This window comes from Ruditapes philippinarum, unplaced genomic scaffold (assembly GCF_026571515.1).
Source record: "Ruditapes philippinarum isolate M1 unplaced genomic scaffold, ASM2657151v2 ctg1245_1_1_1_1, whole genome shotgun sequence".
In the NCBI taxonomy this organism is placed as follows: domain Eukaryota; kingdom Metazoa; phylum Mollusca; class Bivalvia; order Venerida; family Veneridae; genus Ruditapes; species Ruditapes philippinarum.
Genome location: NW_026857902.1, coordinates 184978 through 204200, shown reverse-complemented (window position 1 = coordinate 204200; position 19223 = coordinate 184978). Strand labels below are relative to the sequence as shown.

Sequence of the window (19223 nt, the reverse complement as noted above, 5' to 3'; positions counted from 1 at the left end):
CTTGACTTGGTTTTCAACTTGTGTCGCGCGTAGCTCAAAAAATATTTGACGTAGAGTCATATATGAAACTTAACAGACATGTTGATAAGAATGTGCAGTTGTGTTTTGTCAGAGTTATTGACCTGCACTTTTCAATGCGGAGCTCAAAAGTAATTGACCTAGAGCCATGAAACTTTTCAGGAATGTTGATCAGCATGTGTAGCTGTGAACCTGGGGTTTAGCTTGTGGATTTTATCAGTATTTGTAGAGCTATTGTCCTTGATATTGTGACTACTGGTGGAGGAAGACTTCAAGTGCTCCTCTATACATTACATCAGATACAAGTCTGGAACCTGAGTAGAACCTTTGATGACATTGCTGAATAGATTTTTCAAATGAAAACATCAGAAGGATTGGGTGGGTTTCAAACTCACAGTGATTCAAAGTCATTGACCTTAACCATTTTTTTAAACCAATATTTAATTGGGAAATAGATATCAATTTTTTGTGCATTGTTGTATAGGATTTAAATGCGCAGGGATATAATTACAAAGGGCGATATGCCTGGGACATTAATTTCAAAGCGTTTGAATGACAAACCGTGCATTATTATACTATAATGAAGAAAAACGAATACCTATTTCCATTCTAACATGGTAATATAAAAGAAAATTGATAAAAATACTTTAAACGACAGTGAGTAATTTTCTTGACGTCATTTGGTTTATTGACGTATGCACATTCATTATACCAGGGCACAACGAAGTTGTAAGGAGGTATACTGGAATCAGCTTTTCCATTTCCGCCCAATAACTTAAGATTCCTTTGACTTACATTCTTCATATTTGGTATTTAAATTGGTCATGATTAGTAGATGATTGATTTTGAGGTCACCAGGTCAAAGGTCAAGGTCACAGCTAGGGGCCTTGACTAAAAAAATTGTCCGCCCAATAACTTAAGATTCCATTGACCCACATTCATTATATTTGGGATGGAGGTTGGCCATGACCATAAGATGACCCCTGTTTATTTTGAGGTCTCCAGGTTAAAGGTCAATGTCACAGGGGCCTTAACTAAAACATTGTCCGCCTAATCACTTAAGATTCCTTTAACCCACAATCTTCATATTTGGCATGGAGGTTAGTCATGATTAGTAGATGATCCCTATTGATTTTTAGGTCACTGGGTCAAAGGTCAAGGTCACAGGGTCCTTGACTAAAAAAAACTTGTCTGCCCAATAACTTAAGATTCCTTTGACCTCCAGTCTTCATATTTGGCATGGAGGTTAGTCATGATTAGTAGATGACCCCTATTGATTTTTAGGTCACTGGGTTAAAGGTCAAGGTCACAGGGTCCTTGACTAAAAAAAAACTTGTCTGCCCAATAACTTAAGATTCCTTTGACCTCCAGTCTTCATATTTGGCATGGAGGTTAGTCATGATTAGTAGATGACCCCTATTGATTTTGAGGTCACTGGGTCAAATGTCATGTCACAGGGGCCTTGACTTAAAAAAAGTTTTACTCAATTGCATAAGAATGTTTTGGGCAACGGTCTTCATATTTGGTATTGAGGTTGCTTCTGACCAGTAGAAGACCTCTATTGATTTTTAGGGGACTGTGTCAAAGGTCAAGGTCACATGGATTTTACTATAATAAGCTCGTCTACTCAAATGCTTAAGAATACCTGTCCACAGTGTATTGATTTTGACATTTTCACATTTGAAGCAATGGTAGAATACATAACTTAGCAATGCACTGGCTTAGTGACCTCAGATTTGGCAGGGATGTTGTCCTTCAGCTCTAAATGGCCACTGTTGATTCTGACGAAGTGGTGTGAGGGGGTATTCACACAGGTGGCAGTATCAGTGTTTGGACACCCCACCCCTATCTGCCCCTGGACCCCTACTTCAACCCTGAAAAAAAATTCAACACTCTTAGGCTTACTAAAAGGTACCAAATACAAAAAAAAAAAAATTTTCCACTATCAAAATTATAGTTATAGACTATAACTATAATTTTGATAGTGGAAAAAATTTTTTTTTTATATAATTTCATCGGTCGTTTTGTATTTGGTACCTTTTAGTAAGCCTTAGAGTGTTGAATTTTTTTTTTTTCAGGGTTGTAGTAGGGGTCCAGGGGCAGATAGGGGTGGGGTGTCCAATCACTGATACTGCCACCTGTGGGTATTCACGCCACGACAGTGGCAGTTCTAGTTTTTTATGCTGTGCATGTACCATGTTACAATGCAGTTGATTGGCTTATCTGTTTGATAGAGGAATATTGTGAAGCGATAAATGAAGTGATAAATAAAGTTTGATTTTTTTTTCAGTCATTATATGATGCAATGCGAAGAAAGTTCATCACCACGTCAACTTTTGAGGCAAAGGAGAATGTTAGAGATGGTGACCATGGTAATATTTTAAATACATGTTTTATTTTTATTTTTTATGAAATACTTTTAAATTTATTCATATAATGCATTGCTGTAACATTTTGTTAAACAATGATTATAATGTGTGCTTTTACGCATATTTTAAAAGCATATCAACACATTGTTATTGATCCTCATGCACAGATTATGTTTAAATTAAGATGTTGATATAACAAACATGTTTTAAAGAAAACTGTGATTATCATTAACTTGATGGTTTAGTATGTACAATATTGTTTGCATTTTATATTGATGCATTCATACAATTTTTAGCTCTACGGATTTTATGATTTGACGACCATCTTGTTTGTTGAAAATATGCAGTAAAAGGTACCTTTTATTTAATTGTAGATTTTGTTTTCAATCCACGTATTGGGAGTTTAGATGGTGATCCGCCAGCGAATCACGTACAGAAAAGGTTCAGTGTCGGTCTGTGTACACCGAGGCAATAAATCATGGCAAAAAAATGGATAGACAGATTCCTGACACACATATATAGACCTTAAACAAAGACTCTGCTAAAGTGAAATATTCTGCGTTTTAACATACATTTTAATTTGGTATATGTTTTATTTCCAGGTTAATTAAATCTTAACAAACAAAAGAGAATATGGTAATACTCTGTGTCAGTCCGTCCCACATTTCTTGCTCACTGTCACATATAGTTACAGTGTAAACTTTTAGAATTATTGGCTGGCTGTCATAATGACATCTCCCCTGAAACCGTTTGGTCATAGATCCCAAACCTGTCAAAAAATAAAAATAATTATCAGATATGTTTATTACAATAAGAATTTCACCGTAACATATATTTGTTAACAAGAGTCAGTGTTTATGATTATTCAAATAAAAGGTCAGCGTAGGGATGTAGCAGAACTTAGCAGAATTGTTTCTATGAATTTGCGCAATCATAAAAATTAATTTAATTTCTATAAGGCACACGAGGCATTGAGCTTAAATATTTTTTTAATGGATCTCTACGTACAAGTTGGTTACAATTTTAAGCCTGGGGTTATGCACTGATAATATAAGGAATCATAATTCTATCTTTTGTTTGATTAACATAATCTCTCTGTTAAATTTCAATTTTTTTCCGTCTGCAGCACAACTCTAGGGTTGACCATAAATAAATAAAAGGAACAAGTGGAAATGAAGAAAATCTTCCTGTCAGTTCCTGTTTTTCAATTACCTCCCTTTATTCCAAATAATTTCCACCAAAGCAAAAGTCCAGAATCTATGACTACTGGAAGAAGCTTAAGTACAGTGACCAAGAAGTAAAGTCATGTAATGAAATGTCTGCCATAGTTTGTAATTTTTGTCAAGAGCACATCTGTATTTGGTTTTCATTATAAAAAATAAACTTTATTAAAATGAATAATTCTGCTTTCCAACAACAAGCTGACACATTAATTTGTGGATGATATGAATGTCAACATGGCTCTTGTTGAATACTTTTCAATGACAGTTCTACGAAAATTGTTTGTTACTGTGATTCTAGAAAATATGTTTTATTACTACATGTTTGTTAATTAAAATTTTAATGATTGTTTAATAACTGTTATAAGATGAATAATGTATTAAATGTGTTTCAAAAATAATGTTTTCCCCTTTTCATGTCCTTTAATTACGTATAATGTGGTCTGTGTTTGAAACTCGAGTTATAACATTTCAAAGGTTAAATTATTCCATGGTTTAAATAAAAGTTAATCATCTTTTAACTTTAAATTGCAACTTTATCATCTTTATTGTTCAATTGTTTATATTGGGTAAAATTATCTTATTTGTTTGTATTTCTTTGCCTATCTAAAATAAAATATTAAAAAACAATGTTACAATTAATTTATTATGTCCTTTATTCAATTTCTATGCCAATCTAAAAGACAATGTTTAAAAAACAATGTAACAATTAATTAATTAAGTTGTTTTTTTTCAGTTTCTATGATAAATGATAATGGTGGTAAATTAGAAATGCCACCTTTCATTTATGAGGAAATTTATAGCCCAACTTTCTTGTTCAAGTTAGCACCTTAAACGAAGCAAGTTTAAAAGCATTTGTCAGTTATAAGTTGTTTTAAGTTTATTGTGACATAAAGCAGTTTTGTGATTAATAGAAAACAATGAATTTAACTGTCCCTTTGAAAATTATCCTTTAAATTTACTGTGACAGATACAAAAATGATCTGTCTACAAAACACGTCTAAATAAATCATATAAAATTACCATATCTAACTGTGATCACATTATTATTCCTATGACAGCTTTATTTAAGATAATGAGCCGCGTCACAACAAAACCAATGTAATGCGTTTGCGACCAGCATGGATCCAGACCAGCCTGCGCATCCGTGCAGTCTGATCAGGATCCATGCTGTTCCCTTACAAACCCTTTTACAACTATAGAAACTGATAGCGAACAGCATGGATCCTGATCAAACTGCGCGGATGTGCAGGCTGGTCTGGATCCATACTGGTCGCAAACGCACTATGTTGGTTTTGTCGTGACGCGGCTCATATAATTATTTTCCTTATCCTCTAAAGTGAAAAGGATTCATGATTTATCATGATGTTGTGGATTAATAATCTAAATGGAAATTAATAATGGATGAATTGGAAAATATTTCTAAGACATGGTAAAATGTTATATATATTTTATAAGACATTGTAAAGTGATGGTAAAGTGTAAAATATATCTTCAAAGACAAAGGCAAAGTGTTGATACTTGTTAAGTGTTAAATACATACATGAATACGAAATTAATTATTAATGTCTCTGAGACATGGAAAAATTGTTAAAAATACTTCTAAGATAAATTAATTTTTTTTCCAAGACATGGTAAAGCGCAAAAAAATATTTCTGAGACATGTGCAATATTTTGTAATATGATAAAACCACCAGAATTTGTAACCTCAAGTAAATTATTTATAATAAGATAAATTCTCTCTCTTATATTTAATACAAGAATTGGCATTAAACTAAAGGCATGTTCCCTTTAAATAAAAGATGTGGAACAGTTCCTGGGAATAACTACTTGTGATTTATTAATTGTTATTACTTTATGCCCCAAGTTTCTATTGGTTTTCTCTCATTTTCAGCTCACCTAAGCACAAAGTGCTTAGAGGTGAGCTTTTGAAATGACAATTAAACATCTAAACACCTTGGTATATTTTGACCAAACTTCATGTGGCACTCTACAAAAGTTATATAATGAATGGTTCCAGTGTGATGTGTAAAATCAGAGGTGATAAAAACAGTCTTGAAAAAAATGAAATCTTTAAAACTTCTTCTCAATAATAACAATGCTGAGGGCTTAAACGGTTGGCATGTAGCATTACCTTGTGGTTATCTACAAAAGTTATATAATTTGTGTCTATGGGGTAAAGATTTGGCATGGCCCCTGTAGTAACTTCGTTTATATAGACCTATATAGGAAAATACATTTAAGTATTCTATTGTGATACTGCAATGCCTAGAGCTTAGATATAACCTTGTTTTTCTTTTGAAAAATGTCATTGATCATACCTCAGGGGTCAAAAACAGTAAAAAAGTTTTGTTGTTTTCTTCTTCAAAACTCCAATGCCCCGATCTTAGATATTTGGCTTGTAGCATTCATTACCTTGTGGTCCTCTACAAAAATTATGTAAATCATGCCTTTAAAACACATTAAAACTTTACAGGATAAATACCAGAAAAGCCGAGAGCATAGTTATTTTACAAAAGTTTGCTATATCATGCCCCAAGTCAAAAATGACCCCACCCTTAGGTCATATCTTATTTCTCACATACATAGACTTATATAGAAAACATGTCTTTAAAATACTTTCTTGGAAATTCTAATGCACAGGTTTTTGGCATGTAGTATGAATTTATCAGTCATTCCTCTGGCATCAAAAGTTACCCTATCCCAGGGGTTTATTAGTTTATTCAGGCTTATAATTAGAGGAAAACACTTTTAAAACTTTTTTTATGAAAATGCAATGCTTTTACCATGCAGCATTGTTGTGTGGTTCTTTACAAAAGTACATAAATCATAGTTAATATCCCTGGGGTATAAAAGGTCCAGCCGTCGGTTCCCTTATTTATATAGACTTACAAAGTAAAACACATTTAAATCTTTTTGTGCCCAGGGCTTTGATTCACTAAAAATTCATCTTTTCTGTAGACATGCTATTTAGATGGTAAAATGAAAGTTTAATTTAAAAAAAAATGAAACTATATTTACTATGTAAAATTTAATAAAAAGGAATTTATGTTCCTCTAATGATGATTAAAAAAGGCATAAACAAATTGGTCTGGCTTTTTTTATCAACTCTCTTACTATGGTAGCTTTTATGATTTTAAATCAAATTTCCTCTGTCTTATCAAATCTCACAACTTGTGTCAACACAATGGTATATTTAAATTTAAGATTTTATGACCAACTTTATTGTGTGACCGGGCAGAAAGATAAGACCACAAATCTTTGTGTGCTTCACATTGGTGGTATTCACTCCATGTTTTTCCCTTTCCGTGTCATCTAATCATTGTCTGTAGTCTGCACTACTCACTTCTCAGTCAGTACATGTTTTGAAATTTTCCCTAAAAATGATAAATGGTTTTGTGCAGATTGAAAGATGGACAAGTCCATTTAAGATATTTTGTGTGGTAAACGATAAATATTATCATAGTTAATATGCTAACCATATCTCAGTGGAATGAAAATAACCAATCTAAGCACAAAACTTGCATAGTATTACATGTACTTGATATTGAAAACACCTTGTAAAAAAAAAGTTCTGTGCTGTTGCCCAAAAGGTAGAAAACTTTTTAAAGGCACATTAAGCCTCAGAAGTCCATTTTTTTTAAATTCTTTAGAAATCTCAAAAAATGTGTTTAATAATGTTTTAATAATGGATTTAGAGCATATTAGATGTTTTATAACTGGAGAAAGTTGTGCTGAATGTGCAGTAATGTTTCATAAACGTAGCTAAATGTAAACAAAGTAATATTTTGACTTCCATACAAAATACTCATTCACCATGATTATACCCATTGCCAACAGAGCAAAAGATGTAGACCATGGTGGCAAATGAGTATTTTTAAAAAATTTTTTTTAAAAGTTTTTGTGAAATAAAAAATGATAGCATTCCTGGGGCATAATGGGACTTTAAAAATGTAATACAAAATTCAATGTTCCCAATCACCCCTCTTCATAACCACTAATTGCCTACACTTTATAACCCTCTCTAGAATATCCCCGGGAGATGCTTCGGTAGTTTAGCACGGAGGAAGGTAGTCTAGTACTGGTGTAACTCTCCAGGAATGATGGTTAGGAAACTACCCGCCTATATGACTGAAATACTGTTGGGAAAAGGCATAAAATGAAACAAACAAAAACTCTAGAATATTTTTCCCATATGAGATAGAAAATGTGTAAATCATTTTAAATTTTTGGTAGCGTTTTATGACTGCTGTCAATAGAGAATGATAAAATAACATGTGATTATTACACCAGTTCATGTCAATTAACCTAATTCTACCATTATATATGTCACAGTTTAGAACTGTTCACTTTTTAAGGGAGTTGATGTGCACACAGCTGGATCATAAGCACAGTTGGTAGAGCCTCGGAAAGGTATTCCGAGGGTTCTGGGTTTGAGTCCTGGTCAGGCTGCACATTTTTCTTACCCTGTGACACAACAATAATACAAGAATTTAAAGAGCCATGAAAGTGCAAGATATATTCTGTTTAACTTTGATAGCCTTTTATCATTGGGACAATAAACTAGTTTTACAATCTTATACTATAATATTCTTATCTGTTATGTGTAAATTCTATCAGGAAGGTCATCTTGGCAATCTTAGGATTCCCAATAATGCACTGATAACAGTAGATATCCCTGAACTCTGATTTTTTCTTTTTAAACCAATTGGATTAATACAGAAATATATGATTATCATTTTATTTAAGGACAGATATTCTGGGCTAAAACAGAGACTTATAAATTTGCTATATAAAGCTTTATGGTAAAAATGCAAAATTTGGTACTAATGGAATTTAGTGAATAAAGGATAATATAAACCAGCTTAATTTTCATAAGGTATAAAAATGTTGTGTTTTTCCCCTTATTCCCACCCCCTTTTATAATTACTCCAGTAATTGGATTTAAGGGATTTATGATTCATGCTTTCTAAATTAATTAAATAAATTACTTACAACCATGGTGAAGAACATAGTCACACTTAGATTTAAATAAATACTGTTTTAATACTAAATCAATTTTCAATAATTATATGGTAGATTCTTAATAGAATGCCTAAAAATAGCTTTACTGAATATTGTTTTTAATAGCTGCTGCAAAAGTGCTATTTAAATGAATATTACATGTATAAAGAAGCTTTATTTATTCATTCTATCATAGCATTAAGGTAAAATTAAAATTTGATATTTGAAAATATTTAAAATTGCTACACAGTCATTTTGTAAATATATAAAATAAACACATGTTTTGGTGTTTTGTTTTAAACTCTACTGAGAACACATTAGATATGAATTGAAATTTTCATGAAAAACTGGCAGTTTTTTTTTAAGAAAGCACCATTTAATTATAACTTTTAATTGACCGAAAATAGGGAAGTCACAACTTCCCATACAAAGTGTGTACATTCTTTTATTCAAATTAGACATAGGCCTATTCAGTAAGAATTTCATGAATTTCAATAAATTTCTGCAATAAACATAAATTATTTTACTCAAAGATGGGCATACAGTACAGTAGAATACCAAACTGTGAACAGAGGTTTCATTCTTTTTTTATATATTAGAGAGATATCTAGAATCATTGGTGGCTATGACTATAACCTTGGCAACAACTTATGATGGGGCAGTGTATTAAATTGCTTTTTTCAAAGATCCTAGCTAAATGCAACCACGGATTTATATTATTAGTAATATAAATTATATTATTAGTAATATAAATCCGTGATGCAACCCAACATTTCTGAAACTGTAAAGTTATGCTGGATTGAAAAATATACATCCTAGCTCCAGCCCTCTAACTGCCTTGGAGTATGCTTGAACAGATTGATACACTTTTTTTCTTACATATTTTAAATTGAAATATATTGACTTAAGAGCAGTTTTGGGGGCATCCGTTAGTCTTGTTTTTAGAGTGAAAGCTGAACAACTTTTCGAGATCAAGGGGGACAACATGAAATTAGAGTAAGTGTGCAAGAGTGACGTCCCTTGAATTGATTAAAGATGTCAATTTGTTAATTGATCTGGAAATCCTGTGTATGAACAGAATATATTAGCTGCATGAGCACATACAATAGGTTTTCAATTTCTTTGTGTTATTCATACCATAACAATTGTTGATAATGCTAAGACAGATTTATCGTGAAGCAAATTATTCAATTAAATTGTCACCCCACCCACTGTGTCTAGTCCTATAAATATGACGTCGCTTTCAGATATTTTTGCTTCTGGACATAAACTATCACAAGCCTGTAATGCTAATTTATTGGACTACCACTGTATTTGCAGTTGAATCCGAGAAACTACCAGAGTAATGGTCTTTCGGTTTATTATAGAATTAATGCTACAATGACTGATGCATTACCGACCTCCTAAAATGTTTATCTGTTTATGTTACCTTATCAGGGAACAAGACACTTCACCCCCCGTCCCCCACATACACACACACACACACGCACTTCACACCTCAAATTTTAATGGGAACACTTCTCCACCAAAATCAATAAGACACTTCACCACTCACCCTTATGATTTCTAAAGTAAATATTTCAACAAAATATAAACATTTAATTTTGTTAATTTTCTTTATCTGTTTATTTTAAGCAGGGTCTTTCTATTTGAAAGACCCTGTTTTAAGTAAATTTCAACAGATCTCGAGACATAGGATGATAGGTAACATGTTATATATGCCTCTGATTTTAATGAAATACTTAATTTTCAGTATTTTCAATCTATTTTTAACATTTAAAAATGTACCATCGAAGACAATTTACACTTAAGTTAAAATACAACATGATACTTTTAATAAATAACAACATTTTAATTATTACAACTTTTAAGCATAACATGAAAGGCAATATATTATAGACTTACTCCAACATTAATATTTTGGTTCTTCCCAGCTTATCTGGGGGTTACAAATATAACTTTCACAGTTATAGCTTCAAGAATAATTTCAACAGGTTTATTAATCTACCTATTGTGACCGGTAGTGCACTGTGAAGTTATAACCTTCAAAGTTTGTACCCGTGATTAGCTTGGAAAAACACATATTTGCCGAGTTCCTGATAACTTCTATGTAGAGAATCAGATGACATACAAATAGAATAAAATCGAATAACAGCTGTAAAATTGCTGACAAGAATATGTGGGACTTTCAACTTAAAAGTCATCAAGGTAACTACTGTAAATTACCGGACAAAGGAGGTGTGAAAGGGATTTAAGTATCATCATGCATTATGTACTTTTAGTGTCTAGCTTTATTTGTCATCCAATGAAAACCCTGTATTTCTTAAAAATTATGTGTGTTCATTTTCATAGAAGAAAAAAAGTCAATACTTTATTGAATTCCGTTCATAGTCTCCTTCTATTTTTTCGTAGTACTTCATAGAACCGCGTAGTGACGTAATTAAGTTAATAATAATGCGGCCAAATAAAGCTTGACACTAAGTATGTTAGTATTCATCCGTAGCTGCAGCTGTTCTACAGAAATTAGAAACATTCTCCTGTCACTATCGCTCCCATCGAAGTTTCTAATTTCTGTAGAACAGCACGGATGAACACTAACATATACGTATCATTAAAGACAACATTTCACACACTTTAACTGATTGATATAAAAATAAGTTATTTTAATAAGTCAGACTTTCATTGCAATTTTAATGTTATAATTATATCTTCAATGAATATTTTTTTTCACCATAGATTACACCACACATATTTCTCCTTCATTTGTGTAAAACACAAAACCAAAAAAAAAAAAATGGGGTCGGGGTGCCTCAATCAGATTTCATAAAAAGAGGTGTAAATTGTCTGCAAAAAATGGTCTAGGGTGAAGTGTCTGAGGGGTGAACTGTCTGTAAATCTATTATCAAAGTATTTAAGTCGGCTTTTTTCATGTTTTGGATAATTTAAAGTATCTCGAAACTTATTTTTTTCCAAAAACTACTTATTTAATGAAATTATTTTACTGTTAACTTTAACATCTTTTACTTTAATTACAAATAGACATGTATAAAAGTTTAAGACACCAGGGATTTCAAGACAACCCAGTTGTTAAAGGCTGAAAAATATATCAGAATTGCACATCAAAATATTTTGTCTAGAGGCTGGGTAGTTTAAGGTCTTAAGTGCTGTGACAGAACTGCAACAGCCAAAAGAAAGTGGCATATAAAGTTTCGGAAGCTGGTGAAATCCCATGTAATAAGTTATTAACTACCTGGCTACTTAAGTACTTTCAATAATTTCTTACCTTACTCATTCCTTTTGAGCTATACTTGTATATTTGTAAGAAATGATCTTGGCTTGTAATGTTTGCGACTGCAATATATAGGTCAATCTGCCGTGATTAAAGGTGAAGCTACATATGTAAATAAACACATGTTTGGATTGCTTCGACGCCACACAGGGACGCAGTAAAAATGTGGACCTTTATAAATGAAATATCATATAACATCAGCTACTGTGATTTAAGATTTTATCCAAGTAAGATTTTTTGTTTATATAAATGTTTTATAGATTTTTTTCGCTAGAGCAAGATATTGGTAGCCATTACTAAAGTTTCAACAGTCTGAACTTTAATTCTTTAATTTATGTTGGTGATTTTTTATAATATTGTAGATGTATAGCTGGTCACGGAGGACAACATGGAGTGTCAGAGGAGTGAAAATGAAAATACAGCATATTCCTCTTCAAGTTTGCAAAGCATGTATTCGATGCTATGTAAGTTTAAAATTTAATAAGGAAATATTTATTAACTATAAGTTATCACAAGTTTTTGGTTAAGTTTATCTTGGTATATAACATGGGCTGACTAATGTTGTTTTTAACATATTTATTTAAGCTTGATTGCGAAACAAGTTCTTGCAACTTATATTAATCACTTTGGAGTCCGCTTCCTGGAACCAACCAGTACTGGTGTCATATGAAGAAATATGCTCGTTACCCTAGCTCAAACCCATGATCTCTGGGTTGAGAGGCAGACACCTTAACCACTAGGACACCGCTCCCCGTTAAATGTTGTGATGTGGTATAAAAATAGCAAGTTACATGTCAGCCAAAAAACTGATAGTTTAATAACCAATCTTCATAGAGCTAAATGTTAAACATATATACAGTCAAACCTGTGTCAAAAATCACCTCTTAATTGAATTAGAATTACATAATTTATGTAATGTAATGTTCAGTTTCTGTTCTAATCTACTTAGTTAGAATTTACCTCTTAAAAGTAGACATGCCATCCACTAGAGGAAGACTTGCTTTTGATTTTAATTGTTACACAAGATTATATTTGAAAATTATTAATACATGTAATAATGTCATACATGTCCTGTATCTTTTTTCTTCTACAAAATGAAGGGTCATCAATCTTTTACATATTTTAACTTTAGTACATAATTATTATACTTATATTAAAGGTATTGTAGATTTTAAAATTGCTGCAAATATATAAAATGTTAGATCTAAAAAGCATTTTTTTTCCTTTTACAAAATGAAGGGTAACCAATCATTTAAATGTTCATATTTCAACTTTAGTGCATAATTAAAACATATATTAAATATTAATTGTAGATTTTAACATTTCTGTAAATGTAATATCTAAACAATAAATGTCCTAGAAAGTTTACAAGGAATATATCACTAAAGAGATACACAATGTAAGTGAGTTGAAATATTTCCTCATTTTAAAACAAGCACTTGTATCATAAATATACCACAATTAAATCATTATAAAGAGATACCAGGAAACATGGTTTTCATTTCATACTGTAGTTTTAATTTGAGGATATTAAACATGATTGCACAAAATTACAGCAAGGCCAGCCTGAACATCCATGCAGACTTGACTAACTAGGATCTGTACTTTGCAGCTTATTTTATCATTCAAATAAAACCTTGGCAAAGTTCCAAAATCAAACCAAAGTCCAAACTCCTTTATACCAATATAGCATATTGAAGGTTCAATCATGTTATAATATACATTATTAATAATGTACTGTACATGTTTAACTTTCGGATTGGAATGTGTGCGTTTAAATTGACCTCGATAATAAATATACAGTATTTATATTATAATGTACTATACATGTTTAACTTTCAGACTGGAATGTATGAGTCAGAATGGACCAGGATATGTGTTTTCTTTATAACATTATGCACTCTGTGTTGTCTATTGTTTGGTTGGGTATTGTTTCGAGACCCTTGCTTTGAATGGGATATACGAACTAGTTTAGTAAGTTGTCATATTTTTTGTACTTTTCTACAAATCAGAAAACATGTAATAAAAAAGTTATTGCGCATGCAAAAAAAAAACTTAAGCATTTGTAGATCCTTTCTATGCACATATTTGAAAATGTATACATGTCTGTGGGTGCAGGGTTATGTGTCACTTTTCTTTCTGATTATAAACACTTCATAATTAATTTTTGGGTATGCGATAAATAGAATATTATATTTGTATAACTTCATTTTAAATTTATTGAACGTGTTGAATAAAGTGATATTATGCTTGCCAGAGGCTCCCATAATATAAATTTATTTAATAAACACAACCAATTCAGTATGAAATCTACACTCATTCAATATCCTCTTTTCATTTATCTGATTATAGAAAAAAAAAAGTTATTTTAAATAGTTTGTAATATCTGAAGAATAATTTGATTGTTTCAGTGTAATGACTATGAGAATGGGTTGATAGCTGGTTCCCTGTGTTATGATCTATGTGCAGAGGAACTTTCTTTATTATCTAATTGTATAGATCAAAACTCCCATATTTCTGTAAGTATTTTATATTCTGTAACACATTTGTAAATGTTTAGTTCTTGGAATAATAAATTCTTGGAGGGCTATTATCTATATAAGGAGGGGGATATAGGTATCATATTATCCTGTCTGGTTGAACCAGTACAGTAAAAACTGTTATTAGTTGAAACTTGAAATGCAAGAATTATACCTCTTCATTGCCTATTGATAATGTGATGCGACCTTTTCTTAGGTTATTTGAGTACAAAGTGCTCAGAGGTGAGATTTGTGATAACTAGTTTACAGTTAGTAATTTGTCATTTATATCAACATTTTTTTAACCGCATTCACAAAATTAAGTTAAGGATTTTAAACAAACTTCACAGGAATGATCTGTAGGTGGCTCTCTTCAAAAGTTTTATGTAAAATGGTTCCAGTTTGATTCATAATTAGGTCACAAGAGCTAACAATAGACTTTGAAAATGAATTTTTTGAAGTCTTCTCTTCAGAAACTACAGTGTCTCTAGCATATACATTTGGCATGTAGCGTGACTGTGGTCCTCTACAAAATTTTTATAAATCATGTCCTTGCGGGTCACTTATTTTATATACTACACCTAAACAAGAAAACATATCTTAGGTCTTTTACTTGAAAACAACAATGTCCATAGCTTAATTATTTGGCATTTAGCATTGATTACTGTGAAAGTCATCAAAAATTTTAACACAATGTGGTCTTCTACAAAAGTTACGAAAAAACCTGCCACTGGGATCCTGCCCTGGGAAGTCACATAATGAGTGTTTATATGAACTTGTAAAGGAAAACACATTTAAATCTTATTCTGTGAAACTTCAGTGCTTAGAAATTAGGTTTGTTGCATTTTCTGTCGGACCGCTGTTAAAGTTATATGAATAATGCTGCTTGAGTAAAAAATGACATGTCCAGATGTGATCTAATTACCTTTTCTAACAACAAATAATCTAGGGTCATAATGGCAAATTTTTTTTACATTTAGTTACTCATTCTGAATTTGATAAAAGTTTTGATTTGCAAAACCTTTATTATATTTATTGGAAGATCTTTAAAGTTATTTCAGAGTTTGCATATAACTGAAGCTTGAAAAAGTGTACAGTCATGTTGATACCACTGTAATTAGCATGAAATGTTATGACCCTTGCTCTACCTATCTTAATGGTCTGACTCTTAGACTAAATCCTATTGCTTGTGACAGGCATATAATGCATTGACTGACATCTTGGTCTAAGAGCTGCACAGTCCCCACCTTTGCCCCCTCCAAAAAAAGAAAAATGTTTTATAGCTTCAAGTAGTAATAGGAAGGATAATGTCCAACAATGAACACAATGACTGTAGTTTGTTATTTTTCTGAATTTATGAAACAGGTATTTAAATGGGAAGGAAATGTGATAAAAGCCCGTCTACCTGAGAAGGATGGTACCCAATCTAAATCTGTGTCCGGTACCCTTTTTAACAGAGACTCTGTATGGGAGGGAATGACACGAAATGAATTCTCCAATGTGATAAAGAAGTATTTTTCTCATATACTTGGCAACAACGACCATTCCCGCCTTATAGAGAGAGCCTTAAGTTTCGCTGACTTCAATAAAGATGGCCAGGTATAAAATACTCTTCTAATTTATGTGACTTTAACAGATTTTTAATCTGCAGGAAATAATGTTCAATGGCTTACTATTGTATTTGATAACTGAACATGAAACGAAAATATTTGAAATTTCTCATGTTAGTTGATGGATAATAAATACGTACAATAATCAAATAAATATCCTAAATACATGATGATTATGTTTATTAGATTAATATTATAAAATGATACTAAAAAGGCGCAACCTTTGACAGGATCGGAATTATTTGTTCTAGAAATTTTATGTACCATTTGATACAGGTGTAGATGAAAAATATATGTGCAAAATTTCAGGTCATTCGCTCTATAGGTTAATTCTTAAAAATCATTTTACTTGTCAAAATGAGTTTTTATGCCCCCACAATGTGGGAGCATATAGCGTTGCACTTGTCCGTCCGTCAGTCCGTCCGTACGTCCCGAAATCTTGTGAACGCAACTCCTCTTAAACCGGATGGCAGATTTTGCTTAAACTTCCAGGGATGAACAACCTTAATGTGTAGATAGTAGTAAAGAAAGGAATTTTTGCTGCAACCAAATTTAACAGAATTATGGCCCTTTTTTGATTTTTTCATTATATACTATTAGAAATTTTGTGAACGCAACTCCTCTTAAACCGGATGGCAGATTTTGCTTAAACTTCCAGGGATTAACAACCTTAATGTGTAGATGGTAGTAAAGGAAGGAATTTTTGCTGCGACCAAATTTAACAGAATTATGACCCTTTGTTGATTTTTAGTTTTCAACTTGTGGCACATGTAGTCCAAAAAGTATTTGACGTAGAGTCATAAGATTGACAGAACAGTGGCGTGTGGGGGGCATCCGTGTCCTATGGACACATTTCTAGTTTTGAACTCAAATCAGACTAAGAATTATAAAAAAATGTGTTGTTTTCTTTCAAGTTAACTGTAGTATATTTACATATTAGCTTTTGTATAATTTTCTGTTTTCAGTGTCCCATCTCATAGTGATCTATGTAAGAATTTGAAGCTTCTTTAATGTTTATTTTATGAATACCACATATTCCACATATTCATTTTTCCTCTCTTGTATTTCAGCTGACATATGGTGAAGTTAACTCATTTTGGCAGTTACTTCAGATCCAAGAATTCCAGACATTGTTTATATTTCAAGATAAGTCAGTATTCCCTCTGCTAAATGGAACGTGTGGTAACTTGTACTCACATGAGGCAGCTTATTATCCAATATTGTACAATAAAAATACATCATCATATATAGATATAGCATTTCCTAATAGGTAAGTAAAAAAATGACTTTTCAAATTTGTCAATTAATAATAGAATATAGTAACGGCTTGAGAACTAGGTGCTGATTAATTCATTTCATTTCATGCAGTCATGTTTAGATTTTCCATCTCTTAAGTCTTGTCCTCCAAATTAAAGTCTTGTCCTCCAAATTAAAGTATTGTCCTCCAAATTAAAGTTTTGTCCTCCAAATTAAAGTATTGTCCTCCAAATAAAAGTCTTGTCCTCCAAATTAAAGTCTTATCCTCCAAATTAAAGTATTGTCCTCCAAATATTTCTTTCTAATACATGTATATTGTACTCACCCAGGCATTGGTGTCACAATTTAGTTTAATTTTTGCATGCAAGTTGGTGTCTCAAAAAACTACTGAAGGGAGTGGATTGAAATTTCACACACCTATTTGAGAGCATAATAGGAGGTCACTGTCCAAGGTTGTTGATTTAGACATATGGCCCTTTTGAATTTAGAAAAGCCATTTTTGATCTAAGAAAATTCTACATTATTCAGGCTCTTGGTTTACTATCAAGCACTAGTCGAGCATTCTGTACTACTGACAGCTGTTGTTAATTGAACACATTAAGTTTAGTTTTCATTTCTTTCTGACATAGTTATTTTATGGACATTGCTTTATATTCCCAACTTTTAATAAATATTTTTTTAAAAATTGTAGGAATTTGAATTTTATTTAATAACCTAACAATATTTATTTAATTAAACATACATTTAATAATGATTTATTGTAAAACATATTTCTTTGAAACATAAAGCAACAAAATCAACTGTATAATACTGAAAATAATAATATTGAAAATAAAATGTACCTGTATATATATTTCAACAGGTACAGATGGAATCTTCCAGAGTTCCCTAAACGATTACACATATCCCTTGGTCTTTTAGAATATGTTTATACAACGATGGAAACTGAAAATACAAAGTTTTACATGTGTAACTTCAGTCCAAAAAACTTTGGATATACCCAATATTTTGAAATGAAAGTATCAAACGTACAAGGTATTGTATCAGAGCCATTTTTGAACACAACGTTACAAAGTATTACGTGTGAAACTGATGTAGATTGTTTATATGGTGATGTTTGTAAATCTCAGTGCAATAGTGACCTAGGTCGATGTTTCGGGGTCGGTGCAAATTACATTCCAGACTTAGTCAAAATATGTCATATCTTGCAGGACTATATTGTGTACAACTTGCCAGTTAAATTGAAATACACTCTAAGTCACATTGTCGCAGACTGTATCAGAATTGGTAAAAAATTGCGGCGGAAAAGTCCGTCGATGATTCTGGTGGATCAAAACCTTGCATTAGATCGCCTGAATCAGGTACTTTGGAATGAGTTAAAATATGAAGAGAATAAGTGGCTGACTAAACCAACGAAAAAACCAGCTGTTGTTTTATGAATTGTTTTAATATTGTTTAATTTAGACTCGAGATTTATTTGAAATAGTTCCAACTGGATGCTGGTTAAACTTGTTATAAAATAACTTTATTATTGTGATAACCTGATACATTGTATTGTTGATTTTTTTTTTTCAAAACTTGATATAGGTATTTTTGGAGATTGATTTATAAAAGTAAAAGAGCTCCACTGAGGTAAAAAAGCATAAAGACTTAAAATTTTGAATTTCTTACAAAGTCAATCATTTAAAAATGGAAAAAGTCTGTGAAGAATAATACTAGTGTTATATAGAAAAAATATACTTTAATATTGAATATTGATTTTTTGTGTGATTCTTAGGATTCTGATATGACTGAAAAGCTGTAATGCTGTTCATTTATAGGTCATTTTTACATAATAAAAATGATCATCCTAGAAAAACGGGTAGAGACAATGATCTGATAACACAAATTATTGGTCCAGATTCTTATCAAATGGTACACATATGTGAGATAAATAT

At 31.7% G+C, this 19223-nt stretch overlaps 2 protein-coding genes across 4 annotated transcripts in view; both read left to right on the top strand.

Annotated features, from left to right (window-relative positions):
• LOC132751454 (E3 ubiquitin-protein ligase CCNB1IP1-like) overlaps nt 1-4231 on the top strand; it is a 39760-nt gene extending 35529 nt beyond the window's left edge. The window contains exons 10-11 of the mRNA XM_060741609.1: nt 2309-2390; nt 2762-4231. Coding sequence (XP_060597592.1) covers nt 2309-2390; nt 2762-2862 — 183 coding nt within the window. The 3' untranslated portion in view covers nt 2863-4231. The remainder of the gene's footprint in view (nt 1-2308; nt 2391-2761) is intronic.
• LOC132751451 (divergent protein kinase domain 1A-like) lies at nt 2626-18925 on the top strand. Of its 3 annotated transcripts, none has more exons than XM_060741607.1 (7): nt 2626-2740; nt 12263-12364; nt 13743-13874; nt 14312-14419; nt 15785-16018; nt 17100-17299; nt 18149-18925. In XM_060741607.1, the coding sequence occupies exons 2-7, from the start codon at nt 12263-12265 to the stop codon at nt 18723-18725; spliced, it is 1353 nt and encodes a 450-aa protein (XP_060597590.1). In that variant the 5' UTR covers nt 2626-2740; the 3' UTR covers nt 18726-18925. The 3 variants fall into 3 exon arrangements, with proteins under 3 accessions (XP_060597590.1, XP_060597588.1, XP_060597589.1); XM_060741605.1 differs by lacking the exon at nt 2626-2740 and adding an exon at nt 4909-5039; XM_060741606.1 differs by lacking the exon at nt 2626-2740 and adding an exon at nt 9546-9720 and having other exon boundaries at nt 18149-18923.
• Nucleotides 18926-19223: the final 298 nt, after the last annotated feature.

Bases quoted from the DNA above. Each gene is read 5' to 3' on its own strand.
- LOC132751451 (XM_060741605.1), top strand. The intron at 14,420-15,784 runs GTAAGTATTTTA...TTTATGAAACAG, and splicing joins ATCAAAACTCCCATATTTCT to GTATTTAAATGGGAAGGAAA. The intron at 16,019-17,099 runs GTATAAAATACT...CTTGTATTTCAG, and splicing joins ACTTCAATAAAGATGGCCAG to CTGACATATGGTGAAGTTAA.